Here is a 25,259-nt window from a genome sequence, read left to right on the forward strand (position 1 = left end):
GGTTTGCAAATATTTTCCTCCATTCAATGGAGTAAAGTTGTCTTTTTACTCCATTGAGTGTTTGCTTGGCTGTGCTGAAACCTTTTAGTTTGATACGCCATTTGTTTGTTTTCACTTTGCTGCCTGAGCTTTGAGGGTCATATCCAAAAAATCATTGCCCAGTCTAATGTCACGAAGCTTTTCTCCTTATGTTTTCTTCTCATAGCTTTATAGTTTCAAGTCTTGAATCTAGGACATGCTTCAAATTTAATTGGTATCCTTTTTTCTGCCAATTTACTACAGAACTTATTGAATGTGGAAAAGATTCATGCAATCATGAGTTTTCTGCCTATAATTTTGAATCAGCTCTTCAAAGTTCTGGTACAGAATGAGGAAGATGAAATAACTACAACTGTCACCAGGTATCCATAACACAACCTTAAGAGAAGAGACTTTGTAATCTGTAGTTACATAAACTCTTAATTATAACTAAACAGTCATCTACTGTTGTGTGTTTACATTTCATTTGAACACATCTCAAATTTAAGCATTTTCCACTCTTGACTCCTTACCTTCTAATCTCTTGTTATTAAAGTGTTAGACCTCTTTTTCTTTGATTTTTAAATTAAACTTTTTATTTTGAGATCACGGTAGATTCATATGCAATTGTAAAACATAATTCACAGTTTCCCATGTGCCCTTTACCTGGTTTTCCTCACTGGCAACATCTTCCATACAGGTGTAGAATCATACAGTATGTAAATTTTTGGAATTGGCTTTTTCATGAAACATAATTCTCTGGAGATTCATCCAGATCATTGCATCTATCAGTAGTTCACTCCTTTTCATTGCAGAGTAGTATTCCACGATGTGGATGCACCACGTATGTTTAATTATTCACCTGTTGAAGGACATCTGGAGTGTCTCCAGTTTAGGGCTGTTATGAATAAAAGTGCTATGAATGGCCAGGCGCGGTGGCTCATGCCTGTAATCCCAGCACTTTGGGAGGCCAAGGCCGGCAGATCACAAGGACAGGAGATCGAGACCATCCTGACTAACATGGTGAAACCCCGTCTCTACTAAAAAAAAAAAAATTAGCCAGGCGTGGTGGTGGGCGCCTGTAGTCCCAGATACTCGGGAGGCTGAGGCAGGAGAATGGCATGAACCTGGGAGGCGGAGCTTGCAGTGAGCCGAGATCGCGCCACTGCATTCCAACCTGGGTGAAAGAGCAAGACTCGGTCTCAAAAAAAAAAAAAAGTGCTATGAACATTCATGTAGAGGTTTTGTGTAAACATAAGTCTTCATTTCTCTTAAGTGAATGCCCAGAGTGTAATTGCTGGGGTGCAGGGTGGTTGCATATTTGATATTTAAGAAAGTGCCTATTCTCCAGAGTGGTTGTATTATTTTGCATTCCCACAAGAACCTTTTTTAAAAAATATTAAATGTTTTAACTGTTCTCACTTTTAATTTGGCTATACTGAATTCTTCCAACATCTCTAATCTGGCCAATGCCTTCACAAATCACAATTTCTTCTTTATAGAGATAGTGTTTTGAATTGTTAAATTATATATTTGTGCTGTTCATTTAAAAAAAAAATTTAGTCATAGTATTCTGGAAAAAAATGTTACTTTTGGCATTGAAATGTTTCCAGTATCTTTCAAACTCACAGGCATATTCCTGACCTCTTTCTGAATGAGGGTTTTTAGCCTAGTTTTTAAAGCAGAGCCTGAAATTCTGGACAATTTAAATATCTCTAATAGCTTCACAACCATCCAGTTCTGGACCTGCATTAAAAGTCCCCAGCTGTGCCTTCAACTCATGCTCTTTTCAGCATGTGAATGTGTGTCTGTGTTGGCAAGACTCCTAAATATTGCAGCTGATAGATCTGTTGAAATTCTGAGATATTCCTAAGCACTATAGCCATGGAGCAGTTGGTAGTGTTAACGTGAAAAAAGATTCACCTGTACATCATTGCTGCTAGAAACCCCGACCCAGCTAAGGGAAAAACGAAGCAAAACAAAACAACTGCATCTTAACCTAATTACTTTTTCCAAAAGCATATATAGTGCCTATAGGTTGGAGGACGAGCCCTTTTCAAATGAAATATGATTATTAATTTGAAGTTAAAAGTCTAAAATATTAATGAGGCACTAAAAATAATCCCTTTTGCAAAAAGATAATGTCAAAAATGCACAGACCATAATTAGCACATTCAACTTGGACAAAAAGTCTCCATTTTGATATTATAACACTACTTATATCTTTGTGTTTCAAAGTTTCAAAGTTGGAAATGGCTAATCGGTGGAAATGGTTCATTGATGCTATAGATATTAAATGCCCAGTATTGGATATGGGGGTGAGGAGGGCAAGGAAGGAGTTGGACATTGGTTCATTCATTCACCCAGTAACTATTAAATACCCAATTTACGAAGCACTGTAATGACAAACTAAAGCGGGGTTTTTCTGCCCTCTCCAGAAAGGCCACTGATCAGCTTTGCTTTTCCAGGGTTCTGACTGACATTGTGGCCAAGTGCCATGAGGAGCAGCTGGATCATTCTGTCCAGTCATATATTAAGGTATGAAATGCCTCTTGAAAATGGCTCATATCCCCTTGTGCTATGTGGCTTGTCTCATTTCCTGTCTGCAGTAAGTGGGAAGTTTTCTCCCTTTAACTGAGTAGTGCCCACCACAGTAATATCAGGAATTCCCCTTAGCTACTTAGAATTCCATCTCTTTGCATTAATGGGCTAGGTGAATTTTTAAATGTATAAATAATGTGTACCTGTGCAAATAAATAATTAAATGGGGAGAGAGAGGAAAGAAAAAGATAGAGGAGAAAACTAAAGTGCTGTCCTTTTGAAGTCAACATTACAAGTAAATGAGATTCCTGTGTTAATTTAAGGAAGACTTTCCTATTGGTTTGTTGAATGCTCTGTGTTTCCTCTGTAATGCTTTCTTAGCTCTTTCTATTGTTTTCTCAGGCATTATTTCATTTTCCCAGTTACTGTATATTTGTACCTGCTTCTGGTATGTTAAGTCCTTTATCTTCTGGCATGAACCACTTGCCCATTCCATCAGTGTGCACTGCTTCTTCCAGTGTCCTACGTCAAGTGTTCACTCAGAGCCGCTTCTATTCTCATTTCCAGTTGGCCTGTGGATTAATGCCAGTGAACTTGTGATGATGTTTGCCCTTTCATAGTTCCCACCTAAATGTCATCCTCTTGAATGAAAAGAAAGAACCCATCCAGAAATACAGAAGAGGATCTTAAATTACTTTATAATGCATAGAGGACCTAAATCTCTTATTTTTTTTTCCTATGCATAGATTAAATCTTTTTGAGACATAGCTTTTTCATCAAAAAACTATATTCTCTTAATATGTATGCACAGACAGATACTCATATATTCAAGATGTCTAGAAACTTGTTAAAAAAAAAAAAAATCAGCCGAGCGTGGTGGCTCACGCCTGTAATCCAAGCACTTTGGGAGACCGAGGTGGGCAGATCACGAGGTCAGGAGATTGAGACCATCCTGGCTAACACAGTGAAACCCTGCCTCTACTAAAAATACAAAAAATTAGCGGGCGTTGTGGCGGGCGCCTGTAGTCCCAGCTACTCGGGAGGCTGAGGCAGGAGAATGGCGTGAACCTGGGAGGCAGAGCTTGCAGTGAGCTGAGATCGCACCACTGCACTCCAGCCTGGGTGACAGAGCGAGACTCCATCTCAAAAAAAAAAAAAAAAAAAAGATTCCACGCTCCCATAAAAGGAAGTAACCAGAAATTGCATTCTGGAGCAAACCCCTCTGAGATACCATCTATAAGGAAATTTTTTTCATTACAGTTTTTATATCCATATGTTTTCTATCTGCCAGAAATGTTGGTTGTCTTCCCAAATGCCAAAGCATGAGTATGTGCCCTTTTTAAACGTAGGCTATATGCCAAAAATAATTGTTTCACAATAATTTCTCTATTGTATAATTTTACCCAATAATATCCATATCTCAATTGCAAAAAGCCAGTTCCACCTACACATGCCTTTTTAGTTTGCTCTCTAAGATAGGGTCATAGCTTAGTTTTATAGAGTATCGATGAATTTACCATTCAACAGAATCACCTGGAGAACTTTCACCCTCTCAATGCTTCATTACCCCAATGTTTCATTTCAATCCTTAAAGGGACTGAGAAGGAGAAAAAAAGTTACTGATCCATCTTACACACAGGCATCTCCATTTCAACATATTATTTTCCTCATGTCAGTGGGATCATTGAAAATTACATTAAGAACGCTCCGGTGTCGTGACTATTTTTGTGATTACCAAGTCTAGCTCTTTGTGAATACCTCAAATCTCAGACTCTCTACCAATGATGCTCCTGGAGAGATGCATTAGAAATGCATCCTGGTGTGACCTTTATTTTTAACCAGGATATCTGAAATACCCTACAAGACTATCTCACTTTATAATACAGGAGATTATCCATTTAGCTTGCTCTAAGTGATTCAAATCCAAAAATACACCTATGTGGACTTTTAGGCTGATAACAATTTTATAATAAATTTTAACATATCTAAAACAAATACCTCCTAATAAATATAATCAACTCGCATTTTACTCGGGAAAGAACACTAAGCTGGCAAGTAAGAGACCAGATTCTAGTCAATTCTAGACTTGAGCAGTCAGCCTCTCTGAACCTCAATTTTCTCCTCTGTGACATAAGATGAAATGACCAAACGAACATTCAGCTCTATCATTCTGTGATTGGACTCTTGTTACACTGCATGCTTGAATGTCCTCCAAAGATGTGATATTCAATGCAATTTGTATTTATTCAGAAGTTATCTAAACACCATTTCAAGTTCAGTGGTGCTAAATGCTGCTAACTCACTTCATCTACAATATTTAAAATGCACACATACACCGTGTCTTTTTCAAAGATGCGTGTCTAAAGCCAGTCTAATTAAATGCCATGGTTAACAGTGATTTGTAGCACTGATGGGTTACAGTCAAAATTTTAAAATAAGAATATTTCAGTGCCAGTTTAAATGCCCTTCAGGCTAAATAACTGTGCATGGCATGAGCTCATTGATGATGACATTACTCTCATCTGAGGTATAATCCATGAGAGGGAAAAATTGTATTACTCATGATTTTATCTAGTTTCATGCATCCATTAACTTCATCTTTCTCCTTCAAGATGAGCTTGGAGAAGTCAAATCCCACCATGACAAGTTAGGTGCCAACGTGCTACAAAGTTTAAAGAAACAGTTACAGATCCAAAAGCTAATGTGCCTCTATGTTAAGCCATTCATTCTCTTTCCTGCCTTCACTCTCAATTGTGGTGAAATCCGAATTGTGAAAATTACAAAGAAATGTCCTTCATGCGGCAAACCCAACTCATAAGTGAAATATTATAATTCAGTAATAAGCATTTTATATTTGAACTTTATGTATGTGCATAAATTGATATTGATATTCTTAAGAGATGAAGAAATACTGAAAACTAGCCATTACATGCACTCAGTGGTGCATGCCAAAACCAATCTTTTGAGGAAAAAAAATAAGTATGCAGCATTTGTTATCTTACTGATGGCCAATGTTCATGAACACCATGATAGATGTGTCTAAGCATGGGATGATAGACCCTGGGCTTGTGGGGAGCTCACCTACTGGCCTCTGGAAGGCACTGGCTTCCCCACTTGGCTATTTGAGTGGGTGCTCTACCCTTTCAGGATGAAGAATTGCTACCATGCCACCTGTTACCAGTGGAGGAAGGAGAAGGGGAATGTGTCATAAGTAGGTGGGTCAAAGCCCTCCATGTTTCCTTGAACGTGCTAAATGGCTCTCTGGCTCTTTCTCTTGATTTCTACAAAGAGTTTCAAGGAGAGCTTAGGTGAGCAAGGCCCTACGTCTGCAAAGCCCTAAATAGGAACAGGTGTGTACTGCTCTTATCATTGGGCCTGCATTTATTTCATGGCAAAATCTGGCATGAGCAGATAATTTGGAGATATGAGTTATTCACATGACATAGTTTTTGAAGCTTCATTTTTCAAAGTATTTAACTTCATTCACTTTTTGGATTTTCTTCAGTTCGTGTTCAAGACCAGGGCATGCAAGGAGAGGACTGTGCATGAGGAACTGGCTAAAAATGTGACTGGTCTTTTGAAATCAAATGACTCAACAACAGTAAAGCATGTCCTGAAGGTAAGAATTTAAAGATGGTCCTTTAACTGTGAGTACTAGGCATGGATCACGCTTACTCCTGGAAAATGATAGGAGTCATTGATTTTCATAGACTTTTTCTCTTGCAGTTTCCAGCATAAGGTTCATATTGAAACTTAGCATATAAAGATACTAAGCAGAAGAGATCTATATCAAGACAACATAGAAAAAAGTAGAATGGGCCAGGTGCAGTGGCTCACCCCTGTAATCCCAGCATTTTAGGAGGCCGAGATGGGCAGATCACCTGAGGTCAGGAGTTCAAGACCAGCCTGGTCAACATAGTGAAACCCCATCTCTACTAAAAATACAAAAACAAAATTAGCCGGGAGTGGTGGCAGATGCCTGTAATCTCAGCTACTCAGGAGGCAGAGTCAGGGGAATCGCTTGAACCCAGGAGGCAGAGGTTGCAGTAAGCTGAGATCATGCCATTGTACTCCAGCCTGGGCAACAAGACCAGAGCGAAAGAGAGAGAGAGAGAGAGAGATACATAGATAGATATCGTATGTTAGAAGAGAAGATGCATTAGAAAAATTGTAGAACAGGTAAGAATTGGGCATTGTGAGTGCTGAAGGTGCAGGGGAGATTTGAAGTTTTAAATAGAGTGGTCAGATATATCTGATGGAGAAGGTAATTCTTGAGCAAAAAAAAAAAAAAAATGTGAAGGCGAAGAGGGTGGCCATGGGGATGCTCAGAGGGAAAGAGCTTCGTGAAGTCATCAGGCAGCAGCATGGCTGGTGTGCCTGCAGGAGACAGGGAGGATACTGTGGCTGGAGCCAAGTGAGCAGAAAGAAAAAAAGAAGATGGAAGATGAAGTAATGGAAGCCACTGGAGGCTTGGGAGTTAGCATAGGCCAGGCGTTCCCACTCAGAGCAGAACTGGGAGTTGTGTCGTTGGAGGGTTTTGCACAGAGGAGTCATGTTTCAAACCAACCTGACCTTGGTTTAAAAGGATCCCTCTGACTGCTGTGTTGAGAATCGACTACAGCGGGGTAAAAATGGAGGCCACAGCCACTTGAGGGGCTATCAGAGAAGCAGGATCCTGTGGGGAGAGTCACTGCTCAGTTAAAATATGGAGTGAAGGGAATGCTCGGAGAAGAATTGCATCTTCAAGAGATTGTGCTAACAATGGACCATGTGCCCTGGAAGATGGAGTGGGTGGGTTTCAGGAGATGGGAGGCAGCGGAGTGTGCAGATCTATAAGGGAATGTGTGGAGAGGGCAGTAGAGGAGTCGAGGCTTCATCTGTCATCGGACGTGAACAGGCAAAAGCTCAATTTCTTTTTTTTTTATTATACTTTAAGTTTTAGGGTACATGTGCACAATGTGCAGGTTAGTTACATATGTATACATGTGCCACGTTGGTGTGCTGCACCTAGTAACTCGTCTTTTAACATTAGGTATCCCTCCCCTCTCCCCCCCTCCCACAACAGGCCCCAGTGTGTGATGTTCCCCTTCCTGTGTCCATGTGTTCTCATTGTTCAATTCCCACCTATCAGTGAGAACATGCGGTGTTTGGTTTTTTGTCCTTGAGATATTTCATTAATGCTGGTGGTTTTAAGGAACATAGTGGAGGCAGGCCAGAGTGCTAAGGGATGGAGAGGGGTAGGAGTCTGTTGAATTAAGAGACAAATGTTGGAACACTTGACGTGATGGCTAAAAATATTTTGGACAAGATTAGAGAAAGAGGATTGCAGCAGTGTGCCTTGGATTCATTCATATTCCTAACAACATGTTTCACTTCTAACAGCCATTAGAATGCTATTGGAGTGCTAGAATAGTATTGGTAGCCATTTCCATTTCTTCTTACTGAGAAGCAACCACTTCATTAAGCCATAGCAGCCTTTGTAGAACATCAATCCCTTCTCTTTTTGATCTGAGTCAGTCTTCTGGAATTAGGACTATGTTGTCAAAAGTTTATAGCAGCATTGTTTGTATGAGCTTAAAACAGGATATAATCCAAATGCCCATTGACAGCAGAGCAGATAATTACATGGTGATTATATATGTCATGTGGTGACCATGTGTGATCCCCCCAGCTACATGCTTCAACATAAACGAACCACAGAACAGAATTTGTTGAATGAAAAAGTCAATCTCAGAAGAATACATAGAGGACAGTTCCATTTATATGAAGTTCAGTGGCCAGATGAGCTAAATATCCCTTCATTGTATAAGTATTCATAGCAAAATTGTGAAGTAAAACAAAGGAATTAATAGTACAAAATTTAAAACTGTTGTCTGTGGTGGAAGGGGTAGGAAGCAGAGAGGATGCAAGGGGTGCATTCTTGAAACTGTACATATACAATATCACTTTTTGTAGCTGAGTTAAGTGTCACCCTTAGGCCCAGGAAAGAAGGGTACCCATCCTGGGATGTGCTTTGTTCTTCTCATACTGCACCCGTCCTCATAGGCTAAGGTTTAAGAGGAGCTAAGAGAATAAGCCCACCAGGAGCCCCTACCTCCCCTTCTAGACCTGTAAGGAACCCCAAGACCCTCTTGCTCAAGGTCCTATAGGTGGATTCCAAGGCTTGCTTCAATCTCTGTCCCAAGCCCACCAGAACCTCCAGAGGACAGGTCTTGATGCCTGAGTGCAACCCTAGACCCCATTAAGGAGCTATTTGTGGCAGGGAGGAGGGCCGGGTTGTGGACAGCACTCAGATGTGCAGGCTGGACAGTTTCCAAAAGAGCTCAGGCATACAAGGCCCTACCTCTGCAAAGCCCTAAGTAGGAACAGGTGTGTACTGCTCTTGCCATTGGGCCTGCATTTATTTCATGACAAAATCTGGCATGAGCAGATAATTTGGAGATATGAGTTATTTAGGTGACATAAGTTTTGAAGCTTTGTTTTTTAAAGTATTTAACACATGCGCACCAGGCCCCTCAAGGGGCAGGACGGAGACTTGGGCGAGAAGAAAAGGGGTAGGCCAGGCCCTGTGCCCCCCAGGACCTCACACGCTGGTGCAGCGTTCCAAGGTGTTATGAAGTTTTGTTTGTCGAGGTAGGAGGACCAAACATATTTTATTTAACACCTTTTCAGCTTGACTTCCAACTTTTAGATATCTAGACATATGACCTTCCATTTTCACCCTTACCTCTAACCTTTGAAATTTTAGGGGTGAGCTTGGTACAATAAAAAGTTTGTTTAGGTCAGGCTTGGTGGCTCTCAACTCTAATCCCAGGACTTTGGGAGGCTGAGGTGGAAGGATCACCTAAGCCCAGGAGTTCAAGACCAGCCTGGGCAACATGGTAAAACCCTGTCTCTATGAAAAAACACAAAAAGTTAGCTGGGCATGGTGCACACATCTGCAGTCTCAGCTATCCAGGAGACTGAGGTGGGAGAATCACCTGAGCCAGAGAGTTCAAGACTGCAGTGAGCTGTGATTGCACCACTGCACTCCAGCCTGGCAACAGAGTGAGACTGTCTCAAAAAAAAAAAAAAAGTTTGTTTAGTTTTGTTTAACTAAGTGAAACAACTAGAACATCCCTTGAATAAATATTTTGTAAAACAACTACTTAGTCATGCCAAGTAAACTTGTAGCTTGTTTTAGTTTAAACGTTTTTTGAGAGGATTGAGATAAAAATCATCCCACTATAATAGAGAACATTTTACTGTTCTAATTCATTTAGTTTCAAAGAATACATTTTAACATAACAATGTTATAGTATTACATATTGCAAAGAAAAAAATTATCATTATTTTGCCGTAGGATAATAAATGTCTCGTTGCCTTTTTTTTCCTAACAGCATTCCTGGTTCTTCTTTGCAATTATCCTAAAATCGATGGCACAGCACTTGATTGACACAAATAAAATCCAGGTAAGAACATAAGTAATATAATATTATAATATTTTTACAATATTATCCAACAATTACACTAATGATTATGCTGTCATGAGTTCCATTTTTATTTGCTTTATAAACCTTAGCAGTTTACAATAATTACTTTATAAGTAGAAGAAATGATTGTGTACATCAGCACAGGCCCTTCAGAAGCAGATGCCAAGACAATATTAGAAGTGCAAAAGATGTATTGGAGGGAAATAACTATAAAGATAAAAGGAACAGGAAAAAGAAATGGGAAAGTCTGATATCTGTAAATGAAAAGGGGGAAGGAAGGAGGATTGGCTAGGACGAGTCTCACAATGACAGGGTTTTAGCTGGGCTGATGGGAAGTCTGAAAGCAAAGAGTTGTCATTAGAGGAACCCTGCACTGGGGAGGCCATCGGACTCCAGGACCTCTGCAAGCTAAGTCATTGACTGGGAGTATCCTGGGGAGAGGGTAGCCTTGGCATGAATGCTGGAGCAGATCCCAAGATACAGCAGCTTTTTATATTCCTCCCACTAGATTCTGTCTTGAAGCAACATTTGAGCGATGTGCATTCCTGGCTGCCACAGTCCAAGTTTGCATGACATATTGTACATGTTCATGAATCTGCTTCCCACAGTTCCCATGGGCCTCTCCTCCTGAAAGGAAGCTTAGAAGAGCAACCTTGATGGAACTCCTTCATGGACCTCCTTCCATGGCTTTTCAGGAGCCTATGTATACTCATCATCTCCCATCCCAACTCTCCATTCTAGATCCCTCTCACTCTAGCTAGCAGTTCCGAAGGTCTTGGTGACTCACCTGGTGATGTGACCCAAACCCTCATTCTAGAGTGGTCTCAGCCCCCGGTCATCATACTCTACTCACACCAGAGTTGGTACATATGGCCATTCACAGTTACAACGGAGTGAGGAAGACTAAGAAGCAGCCAAGTAGATCACCTGAGTTCCACACACATTTCTCTTAGCCCCCATTGTGGGTAAGGCCAAGGGAAGACCTCTGGCATTGCCCCTGCCCCATGTGGAGGGTAAATCATAACAATGCTGCATGAGGTGGGGTTGGTGGTGTACAGTGATATTATTTTGATTTACTCTTTTGGTGGGGGAGAAGCAGTGTTAGAAGCTCCCACCTGGCCTCCCCCACTAGGATACCTCCATAGACCAAGCACCCCATGCAAGGTTACTCCAAATGCCAGTTTTATTAATACAAATTATACATTTGGGACCAGTTATGTGACTCCTGGGGGGATATTTGAACCCAGTGGATCTACTGTTAACAGAACTTTAGTCAGGACTCCACTTTTAATCCCTGTAAGTCCCCACTCTATCAGGGCAGACATGGTGATGCTTTTCATTTCTGGATATCAATGTCAACTCAGATCCTGTGTCCAACAGTCCTTGAACTATATTCCCTTCTCCTCAGTGTACAGTAGCCCGAGTAAATGGCTATAGGGCCCCTTGGAGAAGAATTGATAGACTCATTACAGTATATACCTACTGCATTGTTGCAGTGGGGGCTTTCCTTTAGGGACCCCGTCACCTCTTCAGTCAATGTGTACCCGATCTGAATTGTGACTCAGGTCCAGGAACAGAGAAAGGAACCATGACTATTCATTGGAATGAACATCCCCATCTTCCAGTTGCCCATTCTTGCCTTCTTTGTTAACATGATGTACCACCATTGCTGGTTGCTGTCTATTTTGTCCCTAGGAGTTCCAGGCATCATTAACCAGCTCTACAACTCCCTGAGAGTCAGTGCCTCTTGGCTTCCCCACCAGTCTTGCCATTTGTCATGATACTCACAGCCCTCTGGCTCCTGGAGATTAAGCACAGCACAGGGCCTCTGTTGTTCTGGTGATCCCTGATCCCCATGGGTGCTCATGAGCCAATGCTGTGACTGCTCCTCCTGCCAACAGATGGGAAACACCCCTGACCTTCTTAACGATATTGGTCCCCAGCACCTTCTTAGTGGCCATGGTGCATGCTGTCTTCTGGGCCTGCCTGGGGAACTTGATACGCTGGTGGATCTTCCGGTCTCAGTTAATATCCATTCCTGTATATCCACCTCCCTCCACCCCTTTATGTTTTCCTCTGTCCTCTGCCAGGACAACCAGACATTTCCACTTTGCTTAAAGTAGGCCATCTCTAGATTCTCAGAGCAACCCTAGCAGTGAGTTGCTCATCCCATGAGTCCTTATTTAATCCCATGTTCTGAAAAAGCACCCCCATGTCAATGCATTCTAGGTTACCTGCCCTTACTTTCTGGCCCACATCCTCAATGTACAATTGCAGAGGTTCTGCCCTACCTCCTGGTGGTACATGATAGCTAATTTTTATAGCCCCTTTGGGTATATTCTCTTTCCTGCTTTATTAGGCCCAGCAAGCCCCCAGCTGGGTTAAGCTAGGATTTAACCTCCAGGTATTGCCCTGATCACCAGAAGGAGAGGTGGGACAACTCCTCAAGGGTTTGCCTGATTTCTAGCAGGGAGAGGCCTTTGCAATATCATCTTGCATGGGAGGAGTGCTGACCCTTAATAGGGAGAAATTAAACTTGTGCTAGCACTAAGACTTCAGGGAAGTGTGCAGAGCCACTTTCTCAGAGTCATCCATCCAGAGGTCCTCATCCATGCTCCTGGGCCCCAGGTCTTTCTAACCATGGCCTTGATCTTAGTATGACAGAAATGCCTTGCTGGACCTTTAATCATCTGTAGAGTTCCATAACTCTTAACTCGTAAATCCTATTTTTGCTTTTCTGCTGTATCTGCTCTCCACTGCTGGAGATGAGAGCCTCCTACCTGGGAGGGAGAGAAAATCTAACACAAAGATAAAAATGGTTTGTATCTCTCTGTCGTTAAGCTCTGTTGGGGTCAGGAAACCTCGCTGTTGCAATTCCTGCTCTGTCACTAACTTGTTAGCTGATGAAAATGATGCTTAACACCTCAGTGCCTGTTTTCTCATCTGTAAGAAGAGTGGATTGGACTAAAATTCTCTTCTAGTTCCAACCAATATGCATCTGTTTGTATAGACAGGTCACAAAACACACCTGTGAGCAGCCTAAGAATAAATGAACTGATAATAGCCAGCATGATTGTGTCCAGCAGTTTATCTTCCCCGATTGAGGTTTGCTTTTCATGACCCCTTTCAGTGGTAACCCTCACACCCTAGTTTTCTTTCAGGAGCCCTGCACCTTCCACTCTCTAACCATCTCTAATCATCACAGTGGGAAAAGACCTGATATCATCTTTTTTCTTTTTTTTCTTTCTTTTTTTTTTTTTTTTTTTGTGACGGAGTTTCGCTCTGTTGCCCACGCTGGAGTGCAGAGGCACGATCTCGGCTCACTGCAAGCTCCACCTCCCAGGTTGAAGTGATTCTCCTGCCTCAGCCTCCCAAGCAGCTGGGATTACAGGCGTGTGCCACCACACCCAGCTAATTTTTGCATTTTTAGTAAAGGCGGGGGTTTCACCATGTTGGCCAGACTGGTCTCCAACTCCTGACCTCAGGTGATCCACCCACCTCGGCCTCCCAAAGTGCTGGAATTACAGGCATGAGCCACCACGCCTGGCCCATTTTTTTTTCCCCCCCTTGAGACAAGGTCTCACTCCTGTTGTCCAGGCTGGAGTGCAGTGGTGCAATCATAGCTCACTGCAGCCTCAAATTCCCCAACTTAGGTGATTCTCCCACCTCAGCATCCCTAGTAGCTGGGACTACAGGCACGGCCACCAAGCCCAGGTAATTTTATATAGATGATAGATAGACAGACAGACAGATAGACAGACAGATAGATAGATAATTATATATATTTAGTAAAGATGGGGTTTCATCATGTTGCCCAGGCTGGTCTTGAACTCTTGGGCTCAAGTGATCTGCCCATCTCAGCCTCCCAAAGTACTGGGATTACAGGCATGAGCCATTGTGCCCAGCCCTGATATTATCATTTGACACCAAAGCATTCACAGTAAACTTTCCCCAAGCCATTTGTATTTTCTTTTTTTTTTCTTTTTAAATTGTGAAGTGAATGGTTTTCTCCACTATTAAAGGAATTTTCATCATCCAAGGAGTAAGTGTGGGAGATTTGAGGAAGTCAGAGGAGATATCTGGTTTAGTCCTCTGAGAGGTGCAATGTTGGGCACTTGGCCAATGTGAGTTCCAGTTTCCTGGGAATGGTTGGGCACAGTGGCTCATGACTGTAATCCCAGCACTTTGGGAGGCTGAGGTGGGCAGATCACCTGAGGTCAGGAGTTCAAGACTAGCCTGGCCAAAATGGCGAAACCTCGTCTCTATTAAAAATATAAAAGTTAGCTGGATGTGGTGGCACACACCTGTAATCCCAGCTACTCAGCAGGCTGAGGCACAAGAATTGCTTGAACCCAGGAGGTGGAGGTTGCAGTGAGCTGAGATCGCACCACTGCACTCCAGCCTGGGCCACAGAGTGAGACTGTCTCAAACAAAACAAAACACAAACGAACTAAAATAATTTCCTAGGAACCACTGAATGTTTTCTCAACATTATTCTCTAGTAGCAAAAGGCTCATTGAACCAGCTAAACCTTTTGTTTCCCATCATCCTCCTTATTTCTAACAAAACTCCCAAATGCCTACTGTTCTGCCCATACATCCCAGGCCTGTTCCCCTTGACCTCGCCATGCTGTAGCTCAGATTCATCGTGGTCCAGCTATGCAGCTTGGGATGTATGCCACCATCTCAATCCCTTCATCTCCTGAGACAAAAAATTCACAATCTCCAGTGCAGGAATTCTTCCACCTCGAGTCTTTAGGATATACTTCAGGAAAACAGTTTTAAAAGTACTCATATATTTATTAGGCAGACATCTTTGGGTTCAGAGTGAGAGTAGGCCACAGGAGACTTTGAGAGGAAGGCGTAAAGAGGAAGGAACAAATGGAATCCTAAAGCCCAAGGCATTCATGCATATGCATGTGGGGAAAATGTAGGTATGATATGCTTAAGGAATTTTAGAGGACTAACAAAATGAAAATTGAAAACTAAAAGTGTGCTTTGATTCTTTAAAGGGTGACTGTTGCTTTTTGTAGGTGAATTGTTTACCTTTATTACCAAAGTTTTATGGAAGAGAATTTTAAAATGCTGTGTGTGATGAAATCAGTTAAGTTCATTAGTTGTTAATTTATTTGATTTCAACAATAAATTTTAAATATATAGAGAGTAACCATGAGATTTTCAAAAATATCCATGCAGTATGTCCTGGTAAAGTGGCTTAAAAATAGAAGCCAGTCTGGCCAGGCATGGTGGCTCATGCCTGTAATCCCAGCACTTTGGGAGGCTGAGGCTGGTGGATCATGAGGTCAGGAGTTTAAGACCAGCCTGGCCAAGATGGCGAAACCCTATCTCTACTAAAAAATACAAAAATTAGCCAGGTGTGGTGGCAGGTGCCTGTAATCCCAGCTACTCGGGAGGCTGAAGCAGAGAATTGCTTGAACCTGGGAGGCGGAGGTTGGAGTGAGCTGAGATCGTGCCACTGCACTCCAGCCTGGACAACCGAGCGAGACTCTGTCTCAAAAAAAAAAAAAAAAAAACAGAAGCCAGTCTAAACCAGCTCCAACATCCCATTAAATTCCATTAAATCTCTGTTTCATACAACTCCTGTAACTTCAGCCTTCATGATTTTTATCCTTGCAGCATGGAAGGCTGGGTGCTCACAATTTAGAAATACACGGTTCAGTGTAACTCGAAATTCCATGTTTCTATCTATAGTGAAAATGTGTCTGGGTCTAATTTTTAAAGCCAGCTTATAAAGATGAATGAATCTTATCAAGAAGTAAGGCCGGGCATGGGGGCTCACACTTGTAATCCTAGCACTTTTGCAAGGCAAGCTGATCACTTGAGGTCACGAGTTCAAGACCAATGTGGCCAACATGGCTAAACCCTGTCACTACTAAAACTACAGAAATTAGCTGGGCATGGACTACAGGAGGGCGCCTGTAGTCCTAGCCACTTGGGAGGCTGAGGTGGGACAATCACTTGAACCGAGGATGCGGAGGTTGCAGGGAGCTGAGATCACACCATTGCACTCCAATCTGGGTGACACAGAAAGACCCTGTCTCCAAAAAAAAAAAAAAAAAAGCAGAGTCTGGAAGATCTCAGCTGCCTCAAACATTCCCCTCATAGGCAGGAGTCCAAATAGAAGGGATGGATTCCTGGACCTGAAATGGTCTTTTGGGATCCATAGAGCTTTATTCAGTGGATGTAATGTCATCTCACAGCCAAGCCCTTTTTTATCTTGACTTGTGAGGTCCCACTGGTGCCTCCTAACTGTGGCATATACTGGGACCAGAGAGTTAAAACTAGCTGGGACTCACCATGTGTCAGAGGACATTTCAAACCAATATCTGTATTCATTCAGTTATTCATTTATCAGTTTCTTAAAGTTGTTTATTGGGGGAATTCCTAGTTGTAAAAAAATCAAAATAATTTTTTTTAAATGAAATAGAGAACTACATGTCCAAAATATCTAGAATAATGTTCGTTAAACCATTAATAGTAGCTATTCCCTGAGAGGGAAGGAGGGGAAGTAAGATGTGAGAGGCCACAGAAAAGGTTCACGTTTTACCTTGTACATTGCTACATTGTTTCAATAGTTTACAGTTAATATTTGTTATGATTGACTTTTATTATAAAGTGAAAATTTTTTTGACCAAAATTGAAGGAAACATTAAATAAAAATGATGGAAATCATGACCTTGAAAGTAAAAGGCTTCTATTTTATTATTGCTTTCAAGTTTTCAAAAGGATTCTTTTTCTTTGATGACCTATAAAATAAAGTAAATCTTTCAGCTGATACTTCCTCGGCTTAATATTTCACATGCCACATTATAAAGATATAATCCGTTCTTTCCTTAGCTTCCCCGGCCTCAGAGATTTCCTGAATCTTACCAAAATGAACTGGACAATTTTGTCATGGTCCTATCCGACCATGTGATTTGGAAATACAAGGATGCACTTGAAGAAACGAGAAGGGCAAACCACAGCGTTGCCAGATTTCTCAAGGTACAGTTATATGAGATCACAGTTCTATTCAAGGCCCCATGTTGGTGGATGCAAGGTAGTCTAAAAGTTCATCAGTTGACATCTTCATGTAATATGAAAAATCAAAACTAGCACTGTTAGATGAAAACTTTCGTTTATACATCTTTCCTGCTTGAAATACTTTTTTTTTTTTTTTTTCAATTTGAAGTCTTATTGAATAAAGACAGATTAGAGGGCCAGGCACGACGGCTCACACTTGTAATCCCAGCACTTTGGGAGGCCAAGGCAGGCAGATCATGAGGTCAAGAGATAGAGACCATCCTGGCCAACATGGTGAAACCCCATGTCTACTAAAAATACAAAAATTAGCTGGGCATGGTGGCACGTGCCTGTAGTCCCAGGTACTCGGGAGGCTGAGGCAGGAGAATCACTGGAACCTGGGAGGCGGAGGTTGCAGTGAGCCGAGATCACACCACTGCACTCTAGCCTGGTAACAGAGAGAGACTGTCTCAAAAAAAAAAAAAAAAAAAAGAAAAGAAAAGAAAAAAAACTAAGGTTAGAGAAAAGTATCCATTTGAGTGTAGTCAAATCATAGTACTTCTAAATATATTTGAAGAGAAAAAATGAAATTTTTAAAAAGGAAGCTGCACTACAGTAATATATTCTCTTGGACATTTCTGCCCTTGAAAGTGATGTTATAATGGCTTTAGCTCTGACAGTGATACCAAATAGCCACTTTGGGAAAGCCTTCAAGAATTTAGCATTTTTGTTTATTATCTCCAGGCTCTTTTTTTTCTTTATTTCTTTTTGAGACAGGATCTCACTCTGTCACCCAAGCTGGAGCACAGTGGCGTGATCACAGCTCACTGCAGCCTCAACCTCCCTGGGCTCAGGCAATCTTCCCACCTCAGCCTCCTGAGTAGGACACAGACACAAACCTGGCTAATTTTTGTATTTTTTGTAGAGACGGGGTTTTGCCATGTAGCCCAGGCTGGTTTCAAACTCCTGAGCTCAAGCGACTGGCCTCCCAAAGTGCTGGGATGACAGATGTGAGCCACCAAGCTTGACCCAGGCTATTTTTTACATTATGGAAAGATCACACTGACCCTATGAAAGAAAAATTATCAAGTATTAAGTAACTACTTACTAAACTGGATATGTATCGAAATTAGTTATATTTCATTGGGTTACAACCATTTATATTGAGCTGAGAGGAAAGAAATGCAAAGTCAAAGAAAAAACTAAGATACATAATTACAGTATACCATTTAACAGATAATGCAAGCAATTAGAAAGATAATAGTTTTCTGTGCCTCCTTCTTTAGTCTAACTCTTGACTACTGTAACCTTTATGAAGTCATTTGACTTGTTTCTTAATGGTAGTCACCAGAACATATGGGTGGGTGTAAGAATGTATAAATAAATGCTAATAATATACAGTTACAAGCCTATAGAAGTGGAAAATGTGCCCAACTTGTCACTGGTGAGCTTTAATCCAGCCTAATTTCTTTTTTAATGTGTTAAAAACTATTTCAAATTATACACTATATGTGTTCTTATCCTGAATTTATTTTTTTCTTCAAAGTTTTGTCTCTGATTTTTACTTTTTTCTTGCTTCCAGAAAGAGACAAGAATGATAAGTGTTAAAGGGGAAAAGTTTAAAGGGGGGAAAAATTACTGTAGTTTTCTACCACATTTTAAGACCTATGGGAATAAAGTTTATTGCTATGCTAGTAGTTTACTAGGAAACTTAGAAAGAATTATGTATAGTTCAGTTTGCAAATAAAATATATTGAAAGAAACATCTGAAATATTCTTCCCTAAACTGCAAAAAAACGACGAATGAGCAAGTCTCTATAAAAGGGAAAAGACCTCATAGTTACCCTCCTTATTTCTAATTTGAAATTTTAATGGCATTTATTTGACACATAAAATTAAAAAAAATTGGAACACTTATTAGATGAATCATTTGAACTAGGAGAGAAAAAAAGAAAGGAAAAGAAAGTGATTTTTGAAAATGTAAAACTGAACGTAGTCATTTCATGCAATTCCAATAAATTTGAGTTTTCAGATGCTCAACACAGCCCACTCCCAGTGCTGATGTCATAAATCTCTTATATTTCCAGCAGACAATAGTTATTTGCTCAATTGAGGCTTCAAATGACTGCTACCTCTTTTTGTTACTGAAGTCTACATTAGCAATCAAATACTGTGAATTAGTCAACATTGGAATTTAACGATTAAAATATTATTGTAACTCCATGGGTTGCTCAAAATTGGTCTCCAAGAATCAAGAAGAACCTCTGGGAACCAGTGTGTGGGCATATAAAAATGTTCTACATTAAAAGGTAGCCTCCCTTATCCCACATTATGGGAAAGTAATATTTTTTCAGCAATTATGCCAAAAAGCTTGTACATTTCTCAACTATTCTGTCAGTGAAGTAGATAGGATTCAAATGAATGCAGCTTTTGTCATTTTTCTTTTTGCCGCCCACCTGGGCCACAGCTCTACTCATCTGAACATACCTATTTAGACACTCTTCTTATGAAGCACAATACCAAGATGGTAGCAAAGGCAGATTCATTCTGATTTTTATTTTCCTGATTGGATAGCCGCATCTTTTAGCCCATTCGCCTGACTAACCACTGCTTTGTTTCAATGAGCTTTTGAAAAGCATTTGGAAATCACCTAATATTAGAGAGAGACTTGGTTTAAACATCTGTGGTATTTCTCTCTAAATATCAGATAAGGATGGATAAGCAAGTCTCTAAAAAGAGAAAATCCTTCATATCTACTCTACTTCGCTTAAATAGCTTGTGCTTTTGAAATAAATGAATGTTTTCCATAGAGCTCCTCTGTGCATAATTTGCTGCTGGTGGCACATGAGCTAAAGATCTAACACAGGGGCAGAGGAAAAGTGTCCAAGGTGAAAAAGAAAATGGGGCGGGCAGTGGTTTTGTAAATTATATAAGAAAAGGACAAGACATTCATGTGGTTTGTTTTGAAATGTGAAGGTTCATAATTCATCTGCCAACCAATTGTGAAGTAAAATTCTCATTGCTCTCACAGTTGGTAAAATAAAATAAATAAAATTTTTATTATATTTTAATAGATAATTTAGAATATTTGGCCCTTAGTTTATTCAACCAAACTGAGAAAAAGTTTGGTAGGGTATAAGTTATCCTCTAAATTAAGAGTCTGCACACTTTTTATGTAAAGAGCCAAATACTAAATATTTTCAGCTTTGTGAACCATACAGTCCCTGCCACAACTACCCAACTCTGCAATTGCAGCACAAAAACAGTAATTCACCATAGACAATATGTAAAGGATTGAGTGTGACTGTGTTCTGATAAAACTTTTATTTAGAAAAAGAATGGCAGTGGGCCAGATTTGGCCCATGGGCCATAGTTTAACAAAGCCTGCTATAATTTATTTTTTATTAATATAAAAGATGAATATAAATGATCTTAAAACAAAATCAGAGAGGCCCCTGCAGACCTCAGCCATAAGCAAGAGAGCCACTGCCCCTGGGGGTCAAGAAGATGCTAGAACCGACCAGATCCAGGGGGCCCAGGGCAAGAGGGACACACTTGGTGAAGCTTGACCTGAGTCTTTTGCAGGAAGAGAGCTGACTCTGCAGATCTTTCACCCTAGGAATGTCCCGCTTTCTCCCTCACTGCCCCTTGGAAAGAGGATGCCAAGCTGACCACATAGAAGTTCTTTCTTTACAGTCAAGAAACCTCAAGTTGATTCTTCTACTCCCCAGCACCACCTTCTCCCCACAGTCCCCACTTATGAGTGCTGGAGACAGGTCTCCTTCAACGTTCACAGGTCTGATCTGCAGAGTAGCCGCCGTAGCCTCTGGGATGTGGCAGTCACCATCCCTACTCTGGACTAGTTCAGAGACGGGACTCACCAGTCCCTCCTTTGTGGAGTTAAACAGCCCTGCATCTTTGCCAAAGACTTCCCCAGGGCTCCTTTCTCCTTCTCTTTCTTGGGAAGTTTCTTTCTTTTTTTTTTTTTTGAGACGGAGTCTAGTCTCGCTCTGTCGCCCAGGCTGGAGTGCAGTGGCGCAGTCTCGGCTCACTGCAAGCTCCGCCTCCCGGGTTCACGCCATTCTCCTGCCTCAGCCTCTCCGAGTAGCTGGGACTACAGGCGCCCGCCACCACGCCCGGCTAATTTTCTTGGGAAGTTTCTAGAGTCTAAGATGTGCTGCGTGGTCTTCCTCTCCTCTGCAAGATGAGGCAGGGCCCCTGATATTCCAAGGGTGGCCGGGTTGGGACTTCCTCCTGCAAATGGACAGCCTGGGAGGATTGGACACAGGTACCAGGAGCCAGCTCAGTGCAGAAGGCATCAAAGCCCCTTTCCTTCTCCCCTCCCCATTTGGCTCTGTCTTTTTAGCCTATGATTATACTGTGGTGTCTACCTCTCTCCCACTATTCTATTGAGACATGTGAGGACTCGGAAGCCATTTACTTTCTACTGAATGATTATTGAAAGAACTAAAATTTATATTTAAAATGAAAATATAGATGAGGCAATGTACTAACACAGTCACGAATAGGTACATTTAAAAATTCAAAAGAAAGTAAAGAAAAATTGAAAGGAAAAACAAAACAAAAATATAAATGACCTAACAATTCAAAGAACAACTTTGGAGAAAATAGCTCTTGTTTACACACAGGTATATTTCAGGAGGAGATTTTTCACTTGGTCCACTCTGCATAGCAAGATTTTGTGTGTAGTCCTGTCTGAGAAAAGAGAGGTGTGAGTAAAATTGAGGAGAGACTCCAAGAAATGCAAAACCATTTTAACGGATCATCCTGGACTCTTTGGACAAGAAAGAAGCACTCCACACCAGCTGTGGAATTTTCCCAAGCAGCATGTTTACTCACACCCACGTGGGTAAATAGAATGAGACTCACACACCAAGTGATGAGCTGCAGATCCACTATGGGAGGCACCTGCTCTAGTGCCTCCCCAGATCCTGCATTGGGAACTATGGTCCCTTCCTCCTGCTCCACACTTTGCCTGTGCAGTCTTTGGCCATGGTAGCTTGGTTACTAGTTATATGACCATCCGTCTTTTGGAGAGAGAGTAAGTGCTCCTCCAACCCTACTTACTATTTAAGACTCTCCTTGATACAGTAAAGAGAATTTGACCACAGAATAAGAAAGGTAGTGAGCAGCTCACTGATAGGAATCTTAAGATCTCCTTCCTTCGGCCTTCAAATGCAAGCTTCCTCAGCTGATAAGGAGAGGAGCTATTCTGTTGAAAGGGGCCAGCGAGATTTAAAAGGCTTTCCTGACCCATCTCTACCACTCCTCATTATGACCCAGTGTGTACAGGAGAAGCTCTACAACTCCAGAAGTGTGAAATGGAATTACTAAAAGAAAATAATAAAATGTAACTAACTGGTTAAAAAAGTAGACAACCGAAAGCTGAAGCTTTCTATATAAAAAAGAAGGGGCTGTAATATTTCATTGCAAAGCTCCAGTGACATTTTATAAAATCAATAAATATAGATTTGTAACTTTCTGATTGATATTTTTGTTTTGTTCACTTATACTTCCATTTTGTTTTTCCTTTCAATTTTTCTTGTTTTCTTCTGAATTTTCAAATGTACCTATTCTCCGTTAGTATATTGCCCTGTTTCATTTTCATTTTTAATATAAATTTTAGTTATTTTAATTGCCATATGTGGATGACTGCTTAAACATATTTAGGAGATTTTTTTAAATACCTAATTATACAACACATTTAGTTCAGTGTAATTTTACCTCAATATATTTAATCATATTTTCTAAAATCTTTAATGATTCTTCAAGTAAAAGTCTTTGAATTTAGAATTTTATCTATTTTAGCGCTGCTTTACATTTATGGACCGAGGGTATGTGTTTAAGATGGTCAACAATTACATCAGCATGTTCTCCTCTGGTGACCTCAAGGTAAGAACCATGTACAGGAGTGATTGTTTTCTAAACTATGGCATTGTAAATAAATAAAGTAGTCTCTGTGGATACCTGCTTAAGTCCATTCTCTGTATCAGAAAGTGATTTCTATGCCAAGGAGAGGCAGCCTTTTAATGTTTCATCTGCTGAGTATGCCTACCAAGTCCTTCCTTAATGGGGACAAAGGAGAGTGCAATGAAAGTGTTTACATTTCATTTCTATTTCCTGTGGGTGGTGAAGAGAATGGCTCTTTGCAGCTACAATTCCTACAGTCCAGTTTGCCCTAGACTGGCTTGGTTTTAGCACTGAAAGTCCTACTTCCCTGGAAACCTTTAAGTCCTGGGCAAAATGGGACAGTTGAATACCCTACCCAAATAGGGGTATACATTGGGGAGATGTAAAGAGAACTCTAGAGCAGTGGTTCCTAGACCACAGAAGTAGCATCACTTGGGAACTGAGCTGCTGCTAATGGAGCCCAGAAATCTGTTTTAACAGGACCTCTAGGTGATTCTTATGCACTCTCAGGTTTGAGAACCACTGAGCTACGGTTATGGCATATGCTGGAGGGAACTAAGACTGGAAATGGGCCAGATGATGAAAGTTGGATCAGTTACTGTTCTTTGGGTTGCAAGCAACAGAAACTGAATGCAATTTGAGCAAAAGGGAATTGATTGGAAAGATATTGGGAGTAAATAGCATAGATGAAGCAGCTGCAGAAGCAGGCTTTGAAAACAGCAGGGGCCGGCCGGGCACGGTGGCCCACGCCTGTAATCCCAGCACTTTGGGAGGCCGAGGCAGAAGGATCATGAAGTCAGGAGATCGAGACCATCCTGGCTGACACGGTGAAACCCTGTTTCTACTAAAAATACAAAAAAATTAGCCAGGCGTGGTGGTGGGCGCCTGTAGTTCCAGCTACTCAGGATGCTGAGGCAGGAGAATGGCATGAACCCGGGAGTCAGAGCTTGCAGTGAGCCAAGATCGCGCCACTGCATTCCAACCTGGGTCACAGAGCAAGACTCAGTCTCAAAAAAAAAAAAAAAAAAAAAGCAGGGGCCAAGGCTTTTCAAGCACAAGGAGTACAGTCATGCGTCACTAAATGACAGAAACACATACTGAGAAAAGCATTGTTAGGCAATTTCGTCACTGTGTGACTATCATAGAGTGTACTTACACAAACCCAGCTGGTATATATCCTACTCCATTACATAGCTCTGTTCTCATTGTATGGGACCACCATTGTATATATGGTCTGTCTTTCACCAAAATGTTATGTGGGGCCTGACAATAATTGCAAATGAAGAACCATTTGGCCGAGGTGCTGCTGCATCTGCTTAAATGAATCAACTGAAGCCATTTTCTCCCTCCAACACTCTGCTTCAGATTCACCTTCCATAGAGGAAGTGTGTGAGCAACCTGCTTTGGGTCACATGCTTGCCTCTTAAGGAGAGAAGACAGGGCATATGAATTAATAATTCTCTGTTAACTTTTACCCACTGTGAAGGAGGCCAGTCCTCAAGGGGAAATTATCTAGGTATTTGAAAAGAACAATGGACTTAGACCAGCCAAAAATAAATAATGAGATTCTTACAGCCTTTCATGTCATGGTTAGGTGTTTAAACATTATTTTTGGGAGATGGGGTGCAGTGGAGATTTTGACCAGAGGAGTTACATGATTTTATGTCATTTGGTTTTGAAAATCCAATTCTCTCTCTAAATTTTTTTTGAAAGTATATTCTTCATTTGTGCTCCTATCATGCATGAAATTTGCAGAATATCCATTTAATTGCAGCAGACCTAAATTATATATTTTCAAAGACCAAACAGAATGTTCTCAATGTAAAATAGTTAACATATAATTTAATAATGCTCCTGTTCACTTTGATGTACAAAGGTTTAAGTCAAATACTATCCTTTTTGAAATGGCAGTATTTTAAATTATTAACTAAAGTTGCCACAAGATATAATTCTAAAATATCTGAGTAAATGGGATATATTTTATTTTGTGAGCTGAGATTAGTGAATATAATGATGACCATCGAACTTAGTCTTAAAACATGGTTACTTGGCATGCATGAGAGTGAAAATAGAGCAGTTAGGAACATGCTTATTTTTCCTACTTATGTGGCTGTTCTTGACTCGTGTGTTACAGTAGACTTTGACCGTGCCTGGACTCCATTTATCTCCGTCTATCTCAAACATTATTGGAAAGACAGACCTATTTGCAAGGGCAGGGAGGAAAGAGGAATTAATCAATGTACTATGAGAACATGTGGCATACAGAGTTTCACTC

At 40.9% G+C, this 25,259-nt stretch overlaps 1 protein-coding gene across 4 annotated transcripts in view; it reads left to right on the forward strand.

The window, feature by feature from the left end:
- DOCK10 (dedicator of cytokinesis 10) overlaps positions 1-25,259 on the forward strand; it is a 277,368-nt gene that overhangs the window by 202,404 nt on the left and 49,705 nt on the right. For all 4 annotated transcript variants that reach the window (XM_058437931.1, XM_032754230.2, XM_032754224.1 and 1 more), the window contains exons 24-29: positions 283-401; positions 2,487-2,556; positions 6,065-6,178; positions 9,939-10,010; positions 16,889-17,035; positions 22,883-22,966. In XM_058437931.1, the coding sequence (XP_058293914.1) occupies positions 283-401; positions 2,487-2,556; positions 6,065-6,178; positions 9,939-10,010; positions 16,889-17,035; positions 22,883-22,966 (606 nt within the window). The remainder of the gene's footprint in view (positions 1-282; positions 402-2,486; positions 2,557-6,064; positions 6,179-9,938; positions 10,011-16,888; positions 17,036-22,882; positions 22,967-25,259) is intronic.

Source organism: Hylobates moloch, unplaced genomic scaffold, assembly GCF_009828535.3.
Source record: "Hylobates moloch isolate HMO894 unplaced genomic scaffold, HMol_V3 SCAFFOLD_1, whole genome shotgun sequence".
NCBI classification, from domain to species: Eukaryota; Metazoa; Chordata; class Mammalia; order Primates; family Hylobatidae; genus Hylobates; species Hylobates moloch.